An 11,076-nucleotide genomic window follows, 5' to 3' on the forward strand; every position below is an offset into this window, starting at 1 on the left:
GAATAATAAAACTAAAAGATGATTAAGTACTTTTTTATTTATTTCAAATCTATGTATGTGAGATTTTATTTAAAAAGAAAAGTTAAATTCCTCATCACCTTTTTTTTGGTTCTGTGGGAGATTCCTCATCACTTAACTATTAAATATTTAGCATATTTAGAGAGATTTCGTTTTGATGCAACATGATCTTAAATAATTTATTTTTGCATAATAATAATAGATTCAAGTATTTATTCTTAAATGGGAGGAAATCTTTGCAATCGTGTCACTTTATTCATTGATTTATCTACATTTTTTAATATATTATGTTGACGATTTTAATCTTTCTCATTTCAAGTGCTTAATGTGGTAATGCATAAAGGATTAGATTAGGAATTAAATTACTAAAATGACACTTTATCCATGTTTGGTTTTAAAAGGGTACATTAAAAGCTAGAAGTTGGGATTAGGGCTAAACATGGATTATATGGTGTGGTTAAGTTAAGGATAAATGAAGATTAGAGTAAATAATTTAGATTAGGCATAGAGTGTGTTGTTTCCCTTTTGTGTAAGTAAATCCGAAAAAGCAAAAAGATAGAGAAAAAGAAAAGAAAAGAAAAGAAAAGAAGAAGAAAAGGTTGACATTGACCCTCTCTTACCCCCCTCATCCCATATGCTTGAGTGGGCACAGCATCTTCCTCACTGTGAAAGACAAGCACTCACAAAGCTTTTCAAACAGAATATATCTAAATTAATTACTAATTCACAATTACAAATTAAAATAGATACATCCATTTATGCACACTTCAAATCTTTACCCTCTTCCTTTCTCCCCCACACAACACAACAGAATCTATGCCCACCATTGCCAAACACACACACCCCACTCATCATTTTTTTTTTCCACCTTCTATATATTCTTCACAACAATTTCATCTTCTGTAAAAATTATTTTCAAAATTAAAATTATTCAATTTCTTGTTTCGATTATGGAAAAACTCAACCCTGTACCAATTATGTCCAACTTTATCCGTACACTCCTATGTATTATTAAGCAAATCTCAAAAGTATAAATTTTAACTTCAAATCGTATTGTTGTTATCGTGAAACATTATTATTTGCAGTTCAATTTATTACATCTTTGGGAAGTAATATAAAGATTAGAGTAATTACTCTAGTTTAATTATGATCATAAGCTTAAATCTTGTATGATTTGAATGAGATTTATCTGTTAATGGAAGAATTAAGCAATTGTGTAGATTTGAGAGATTAATGAGAAAAAAGTTATATTTATTTAACATGAGTTGGAATATATATAACTGTTGTTGGAACAGAAATTAAAAATAAAAATTTGATATAAAGAAAATTGTCATCTCCCCACAAAAACAGCAGCATCCTCTTCTCTTGATGATGAACTACTTCAACCCCAACACTTTCAAACCTCACTCACTTCACTCCCTCTCTCCCTTCTACTTCTTCTTCTTCTTCATCTTCTTTTTCTTCTTCCTCTTCTCTTCTTCCAACTTTTGCTTCTCCCATTAACCACTTTCTTCTACCTTCAACTCCATACCAGAAAACATCACATAAACACTTTTCTTATCACCGTATTGTTTTTATTATTGTAATTATAATTACAATAATAAAAAAACATTTTTGCATATATGCTCGCCGGAGATGCCGACGCCGGTAAGCACCGCGAGGCAGTGTCTCACGGACGAGGCGGCGCGTGCGCTCGACGACGCCGTCACGGTTGCCCGCCGCCGAAGCCACGCCCAGACCACCTCCCTCCACGCCGTCTCCGCGCTTCTCTCACTCCCATCCGCGGCGCTCCGCGACGCCTGTGCTCGCTGCCGCAGCTGCTCCTACTCCCCCCGCCTCCAGTTCCGCGCCCTCGAGCTATCTGTCGGCGTCTCCCTCGACCGCCTCCCCACAACCAAAAGTGCTGGCTCCGCCGGGGCGGATGGAGGCGCCGGCGACGAGGGTCCCCCTGTCTCGAACTCCCTGATGGCCGCCATAAAGCGGTCACAGGCGAACCAGCGGCGCCACCCGGATAGCTTCCACCTTATGCAGATGATGCAGCAGCAGCAGCATCAGACGACGTCGTTGCTGAAAGTCGAGCTGAAGCACTTCATTCTGTCTATTCTGGACGACCCTATCGTGAGTCGCGTCTTCGGCGAAGCTGGTTTCAGAAGCTACGACATCAAGCTGGCGCTTCTGCAACCACCTCCACCTTCAAGAATCTTCTCGCGGTTGACCCCTCCGGTTTTCCTCTGCAACCTGGAACCGGTTCAGAAGGGCGGTTCGCGACTGGACGAGAATTGCCGCAGAATCGTGGAGGTGGTGACGAGGAAGAGCAAAAGGAACCCTCTTTTGATGGGGGTGTACGCGAAAAGCGCTCTGAAGAGCTTCATCGAATGCGTGGAAGGTCGTAAAGGTGGGGTCTTGCCCTGTGAGCTGAATGGGTTGAGTGTGGTTTCGGTGGAGAAGGAGATTGGGGAGTTCTTGAGAGAAGGTGGGAACGGAGGGAAGATTTTCGAGGAAGTGGGTGGTTTGGTGGAGCAGTGTTCTGGTGCTGGGGTTGTGGTGTGTTTTGGGGAGATTGAGCTTTTTGTCGGGGGGAATGAGGAGGGTGTTGAGTTTGTGGTTTCGCAGTTGACGAGGTTGTTGGGTGTTCATGTTGGGAAGGTGTGGTTGGTGGGCGTGGCGGGAACCTCGGAGGCCTATTCTAAGTTCCTGAGGTTGTTCCCTACAGTCGACAAGGATTGGGATCTGCATCTCCTGACCATGACCTCTGCCACCCCTTTCATGGAAGGACTCTACCCCAAGTCCAGGTGTGTTTCTTTCTCACTTTCTCCTTTCTTTATTATTGCTTCCTTTTCCTTCCTTCTTTCGACCTTTCTTGTACTCTCTTCCCTTCAAAATTCCAACTTTTCTGTACTATTTATTTTGGTTTCGGGTTAGTAAATAACAATAATACAAAATAATATTAATATATTATATCAAAAGGTAGTGCTGTGTTTCGGGGTAACATGGTTTTTCTTCTCAGGATAAAGTTGACGACAAACAAATGATCAGGTGTAAATTGAAGCTTTCTCACTAGTCTGCTTCTGTTCAAATCTTTCACTCCCTTCTTGAGTTCAATTCTATGATCCCACTGGTTTTGCTGCTTTTAGTTTCTTCCCTTTCTTTGTCTTCCTTTAATCTGTCACTGTTAAAGTTGTTTTTGTTTCGTTACAGTGGAAACACAAAGCAAGTTTTTTTTTCTTCTTTTTTTTATTGTTATCATAATTATAGTTAAATTTTAATCTACCTCACTGATACGTGTGAGCAAGAAATTGTTATAAAGTCAGAATAATCATTCCATAGTCATGATTCTGCTTAATCTTCACTTAACCTGTGATTGAGTTGTTTTATTTAGGAGAAATTTTTTTACCGTGGTGAAGTTCATTGATGATTCAAATTTGTTTTGTTTTGATAGAAGAAAGTGATTCTTGAGTCCCCATAGATTTGGTGTGGTGTACTACTACTTATTTGGGGAAGTAGTGAATCTGAATCCTGAAAGTTTTGCTTTAATTTGTGGGGTTTTGGGCAATTACGTTCACACAACCTGGAATGGTCGCATTCAGTCTTGATTAGCATGATCTACATCTTGGCATGTAGAGAATCTGCAGAGATTTATTTATGTAGGCTTGCGCAGTAATAAATGTTATTTCTACCGGCAGGCTTTTCGGCTGAAAGCTGTAATAAATGCATCTTCTTTTTCAGTTTTTCTGCACCCCTGGCCCACGGGCCCCTCCACTGCATTGGGTTATGTTATGAACATATTTAGACTCCCTGAATGATACCTTAAAGAGGGCCTTTTATAGAGCCCATCAAACTTCATAGCCTCCTCCTGGGTTGAATATATAGGTTGTTGTTTTCCACACTTGAAAAGTATTTACAGTTCAATGTAAACTAGGTATGTCAGAATCTAAACACTGCATTCTCTCTCCTATAGGTTTTGTGTTGAATCTAGTTAGTAAGTAAGTTCAAACTTGTTGGTAGATGATAATTAATTACTTATTTAAGTGTTTTCTTCTGAACCTTGAGATTTGTTGTGATTCTGGTGAGCATTTGTGTGTGACCTAACTCACATAAGTTTTTTTTTTTTTTCTTGGTGGGTGTGATGAGGGTTTTAGAAGTCTATCTCATGATGTGCAATGTAGCTTCTGACACAGTTCTGTGCCTATAATATTGGATATAGAAGTTCACACATTTGATGGTAAAAATTGCAGCTTGATGGGGTCCTTTGTGCCATTTGGCGGGTTCTTTTCTACAACTTCTGAGTTGAAAAATCCCGTTAGCTGTACGAATGCATCATCTTTAACACGGTGTGACACATGCAATGAAAAGTGTGAACAAGAAGTTGCTGATATTTTGAAGGTAGGTCCTGCAACTTCAGCATCTGGTTACTCAACGAGCTTGCCTTGGTTACAAAAGGTTAATGTGGAGACAGATATGGCAAAGGTGTGTGTTATCATCACCTAATCTTGTTTTCCCTTCTTCAATGCATGCAGAGACATTCACATGCTCACACACTTACTTGCAACATCTTGGGGGAAATTGCTGTACTGAACTGACCCACTAAAATAATTTAGAGGTACGGAATCATAATAAAGGCTACATCCCTACCATGCTGAAAAAAAACACATTTTTCTCCCATAAACACAACAAGGTCGCAGTACAGTGTTCTAACTTCTAAGTGTAGCCAACTATAAGATAGTAGAAAATTTTACTTTTTATACCAGAAAAACTCATACAACATATTGAGGACTAAACTGGGGGCTCTCTCATTATATAAATAACATGGCATTGTATTTTCTCATGTCATATACTTGTCTTTCTGTTAAAATTCTTGCATCAGTTTGTGACTGTATTTATTTAAGAACGAACTTCATCATCCAGTGCAGACTAATGAAGAAAACACAAGTATGAATGGGAAGATCTTCGGATTGCAGAGGAAATGGAGTGATATTTGTCAACGTCTTCATCAAAACCGACCATTACCTGAATTTGATATTTCTAAAACAAGGTTCCAAGTTCCCTCCCTTGAGGGGTTTCAATTTGGTCCTGGAAGTAGTAGCAAAGGTCCACCCCATAGTGAAATCCAATATTCCCAAAGTGCATTTCCATTCAAACAGATATTACCAGTTTCAGTACCTTTTGACACTGTTACAATCACTGATGAAGCAGATCACATGGCAAAAGTTTCTAAGACTGGTATGCATAGTACTTGGGTTTCTCCTTCCCCTAAGGCCAATTTGAGCCTACATGATCACACACCATCTTCATCCTTGACTCCTGTGACCACTGATTTGGGATTAGGAACAATATATAAATCAGCCACTCATGAACCAGACACCCCAAAACTGAGTGATCACAAGAAGCATCTTCACAACATGCCAGATTCCCTTTCAAGTGATTTTAATCCTATGAATGAGTGCACTTCACACCAAATTGCTAGATCTTCTTCATGCACGGGTCCAAATCTAGAAGGGCATTTTGAAACAGTAGATTTCAAGTCACTGTACCATCTTCTGACTGAAAAGGTTGGGTGGCAGGATGAGGCCATATATGCTATCAATCAGACTGTGTCACGGTGTAGATCTGGTGTTGGAAAGCGTAGTAGTGGCTCACATGTTAGAGCAGACACATGGCTTGCATTCCTTGGACCTGATAGAGTTGGGAAAAGAAAAGTTGCTGCAGCACTTGCTGAGATTCTATTTGGAAACAAACAAAGCCTAATTGCTGTGGATTTGAGCTCTCAAGACAAGTTTTACCCATCAAACTCGGTTTTTGAATTCCAAGATTCATATTGTCATGATGTGCTTATGAGGAAAACAGTTGTGGACTACATTGCTTGGGAATTGATTAAAAAGCCACACTCAGTTGTTTTTCTTGATAATGTAGACCAAGCAGATTTTCTTGTGCAGAATAGTTTGTTCCAAGCAATAAGAACAGGTAAATTCTCGTACTCGCACGGAAGGGAAATCAGCATCAACAATGCAATATTTATCGTAACCTCTTTGAGTTTGGAGGAAGATCCTAAGATGTTCCCAGAGGAAAGAGTCCTAGAAGCTAAAAGATGTCAAATGCAATTATCACTTGGACATTGCTCGCAGGATGCAAAAAGGAGTGGTTGCACTAATGTGAAGGTTGGTCAAAGAAAAGCCTCGAAAACAACAATCCTGAAGAAAAGAAAGGTAGTAGAAAATGGTGATTCTGAAGAGAGAGCATCATGCAAGACACTGAAGCAGGTGATGGAGTCATCATCATCAAGGTCCTATCTGGATCTTAACATTTCTCTGGAGGAGTTTGAAGAGGACAACAACAATTGCAGTGATTATGGAAGTGAGTCCTCCATAGTTGAAAAAAACTGGTTAAGTGACTTGTGTGATGAAGTTGATGAAAAAGTTGTTTTTAAGGCTTTCAATTTTGATTCTGTTGCTGAGGAAGTAATAAAAAGCATTGACATACAATTTCGAAAGACGTTTGGGTCAGAATTTATGCTGGAAATTGAGTATGAGGTGATGACACAGATTGTTGCAGCTGCATGGTTATGTGAGAAGAAAAAAGCATTGGATGATTGGGTTGAAGATGTTCTTGGGAGAAGCTTTGGTGAAGCTAAAAAAAAGTACCAGTTTGCAGCAGAATATGTGATGAAACTTGTTAACTGTGAAACAATTTTTTTGGAAGATGAATCTGGTGGAGTATGCCTTCCAGCTAGAATTAACTTGAACTGAATTTTTGGTCACTATGTATTTAGTAATTACATGTAAAATGTAGCTTCTAGGATATAGCATTTGGTAGTCACTAGCATTTTTCGGCTAATCATCCCACAATTTTTTCTTTTTGTGGTGATCGTTGTGATGCAATTCCTATGGTAAAAGAATTCATGTGTATCTTCACAAGGTTTTCTTTGTTAACCCCATTTTCTTTCTGCACTCATCTTTCTTTTTCTCTCATCCAAACCTAATAATAATATTTGCTGCAACTTTTATATAACATCACGTTTTATATAAGTATATTAGCATGTTAAAAATGAATTTAATCAGACAACCAAAAATAATATAATGCTCAAAATTTCAATTGTTTTTTAAGCTTACTTTTCATTATATTTATGATTATTTTTATTTTAATGAGTTTCATAGTAAAAGATCAATCAACTCAATAATAAACATTCATGTTTTCTGTCATTTGAAAGTTCAAAATTGTTTAAGCAAAACATTTTGAAAGAATATAAGATCCCAATAACAAATATAAGATCCAAATATATGACCGTTAAAATAGAGATATTCTATAAAAAATTTATTCGTAATTATTAAAATTTCCATCACTAACAATTATGCATATAAAAAATATTTAACTAAAACTTAGTATATATTTGTTTATTATTTAACGATTGGCATAAAATATCTCCACTAAAAATTAAAAAGAATAATAAAATATAAAATAGTTTAATAATTTATGGGGCGTATTGAAAAACTTTGATGAATTTCTAGGCCTGAATAAAAAGTTGATTGAACAATTTAAAATAGAAAACTTAGCATAAAGAATTGTGACAAATTATAAAATATTACTTCCAAAAATAAATATCCAATTTATCAAGACCAATAAAGTTAGAGAATTTTAATGAATAATAATACATATTATATTATATTTTAATATATTCATATAATTAAATTACTTCAGTAGAGATTATATATAATGACATTATTTTATTCTGAGGAATAATTATTTTCAACAAATGAGTATGAGTATACTATTATATCACAATAAAACATTTAATTTGTGAAAAAAGAATGATGTTTTTATTAATAGGCTTCACAATAAATCATAACTAAAAAGTTAGAAATTAATACATTTAAAAGTAATAATATACTTTTTATATAACTAGAAAAAGATAGTTCAACCATTAATTAATATAACCAAATTCAAAAGAGAGGTAACCCATCCACCACTCAACCCAAAACTCTAATGTGTACGCACTAAATAGGCTCAAGTTAAAAAGTTAATTTCTATTTACACCCTTTATGTAAATTATTTTCTTCTCATACTCCCATAATTTCTAACTGCACCCACATAATTTTCAAAACCTTTTGTATAGTTGATTTTGAGATTAGCTGTTTCAAAAGTGTTTTTAGAATGAGCTTTACGAAATTTTTGAAACAATTTCTGAAATAGAATTTTTAGAACAGGAATTTCTTGAATAACTTTTGTGATAATTCATGATATCTTTCCAAAAGAGTTTTTCAAAATGAATTATCCAGAACACAAGAAATGCCGTTCAGAATGAACTTCTAGATTTCAAAGTCCAGTAATTTTCTTAATGAGATTTCAGAATTGGGATAAAATAGGACAATATAACGTAAATAAATATGTAGAAATGTTTTTTTAGAAAAAATTAAAGATTATGTTAATTCAACTTCTGTTATTAAATAAAGTCCAGAGTCATTGAATTGATGAAATTTTCTTATGAATGTCAGCAATACAAATGATATATTACATCAAAAGGTTAAAAAAAGAGAGAGAATACTTTATAGAAGCTTAACATCGTGTTTGGAGAAATAGTAGAAAAAAGAAAGAGAATAATTTACATAACATTGTGTTTGAATAAATCATTTCTACAATTTGAGAGTAAACAAATGGCATGATATTTAAATTTACCATTGAATCCTATTTATTTTTAGAATATTTTTTAAATAGAATAATTAAAATATTCTACATTTCAATTTTCTTATTTGAATAAAATAATCTAATTTCACTCTAAATATATTTATTTTAAAATATAAAATTTTAAAATAAAACTTTATGAAAAAATATTAGTCAAATTTAAATATTCATATAATATTTAAAAATTTAATTTTAAATTTAATATTTCAAGATATGTATACAGAGAACGTGATTAATTGTGAAGCTTTAAGTTTTTTTAAGTAAATTTCAAATTTTATTATTTTATTTATTTAAAATACCTTCTAAAAATTTATCATTTTTATTTTTTTTTATTTAAACAATTCTTTTAATTCTAAAACCAATTTCAAATTTATCAAATAAATAAATTATTTGATCAAAACACACGATAAAAAGAAATATAAAAGGACTATCCCTCTCTCGTCTTCTCTTCTTTTGTTTCGGAATGCTTGTTTTTATTATTTTTCAATGTTGTGAACATGACCAACAAATGTGGGCACATTCTAAAAACCATGTTTCTAAATACATGAAAATAAAGTACTCTACAAGATAGATCATATGGTAAAATAAAGAACTCACATGAAATAATATTGTTGTAATATGTTATGATGTGGAACTTACAATTTCATAAATACTATTCAAACTTTTCCTTTTTAGGTTAATCTTAATGAATTTAGTATAAACAACAAATCATAACTTCTTTTAGTGCAAATATCTTAGTGTAGTAAAGGCCAAATAGACCATATCACAATTAAATCGGACTATAACTTTTGGCATAAGTGTTTATTCTAGTAGTTTTTCTTTTTTTTCTCTATAAAAGCATTAACTTTACAGAACTACAAAGGGAAAGTGGGGTAACCAAGATTTTCTCCAACCAGAGAGAATGGGCAAGTGGTCACACAATTTTACAGAAGTGAAGTGGTTCAAAATATCAACATTTATTTTTCTATTTTTTATATAACAAATAAACATAGAGACACTGACAGCATGTTGAATCCCTCCAAGGATATATCCTTAATTAGTTCTGAATCTGTGATCTTTGTTTCGGCCAAATTTGCAAGAATGTGTCATTAATTACACCCTGACAACTAGGCCATTCCTAAAAGTAATTAGCAAAATTAGCCTTTAGAGGACAAACTAGAAACATAGTGATATATGTTTTTGGGCCAATTCCCAAACTCCATCTTTAAATATTTTTGGAACCTTTTATCTCTAAAAAAATTAACTAATTAGTCTTTCGTACACATTAGTCCTTTATACACACAAAATCAACCTTTCTAAAAATGTTATGAATACAGTACCTTTTAATTTGATATTACAACTTAAAGGATCATTTTTATTTGTAGCACGCACCCAAATGCTTTAAGGTTTATTTCATAATTTTTAAGAACTAAACTAATTTTCAAGGTTTAGAGTAACTGTTCTTCTTCAGTGATAGCTTACACAAGTTCCTTAAAGTTTTTTACATTATAACCACGAAAGGTAAAGTAAACCCTTTTCATGCTTTTTCATAACCATGAAATGAAAAAAGATGAAAGGAGGTATGAAAAGAAAAAAAGAAAAAAAGAAAAGAAAGAGCATTAGTTTCACCTTTTAGTGTATTTTTAAAAGAGGGGTGGAAAGAAGAGGAAAATCAGCAGAGTAATAAAATGACAAAAGATACTTCTTTTTGCATATTTTTAAAATTTTATTATTATTATTTTTGTTTTCCATTGAATTAAGAGGAAAAGGTCAACTTTTTTTCTTATCATGCAATCTAAGAATTATCTCCCTCTCCTGATTCTGCTTTCTCTCCTTCATTCATTTGGATTCTCTTACTGAATAAAACCTAACAAAACACACACTTGGTATCCCAACCTTCAGCACTTTGTGTGGTTGAAAAAAAAGTGACATTGCTGTAACGTGATTTGTGGCAGATGCAGACATGAAGTACCATGTTAGTTATAACGTCATCTCACAACCTGTCTTTGTACTGTTAAAACGACAACGTCAAAAAAGGCTTGGGACTATTTATGAATGCCTCTCCATTGTTATTTTGCTTTTGAACTATGCTAACATTCTGAACACACCCAATTGGAAAAAACAGTTCCTTTACAGTTTCATCGTTCAAGTCTCGGACTTTAGTGCAAGATCTGCTTTATACAGTAAAATTCTCACTAATAGACTGATAGTACTGGTTGAAACGGTTGAAAAATATCATATACATTAACTACTAATTATTCAATTACCAATTATTATTCTGTACTTTCCTCTTTAAAATCCATTCAATACTCAGAACCAAATCATTAGATAGTTTTAAGTGTGTGCAAATTATAGTTGGGTGAAGGTGAAGCTGAAGCATCATGGGAGGATTTACTCTGACGTATA

General features: G+C 34.1%; 1 protein-coding gene across 1 annotated transcript; it reads left to right on the top strand.

Moving 5' to 3' along the window:
- Positions 1-1,281: 1,281 nt before the first annotated feature.
- LOC114187840 (protein SMAX1-LIKE 7-like) lies at positions 1,282-6,944 on the top strand. Its single transcript, XM_028076220.2, has 3 exons — positions 1,282-2,810; positions 4,254-4,485; positions 4,929-6,944. The coding sequence occupies exons 1-3, from the start codon at positions 1,654-1,656 to the stop codon at positions 6,759-6,761; spliced, it is 3,222 nt and encodes a 1,073-aa protein (XP_027932021.1). The 5' UTR covers positions 1,282-1,653; the 3' UTR covers positions 6,762-6,944.
- Positions 6,945-11,076: the final 4,132 nt, after the last annotated feature.

The sequence above is a fragment of the Vigna unguiculata genome, chromosome 6 (assembly GCF_037176805.1).
Source record: "Vigna unguiculata cultivar grain cowpea cultivar isolate G323 ecotype 2 chromosome 6, ASM3717680v1, whole genome shotgun sequence".
NCBI lineage: Eukaryota > Viridiplantae > Streptophyta > Magnoliopsida > Fabales > Fabaceae > Vigna > Vigna unguiculata.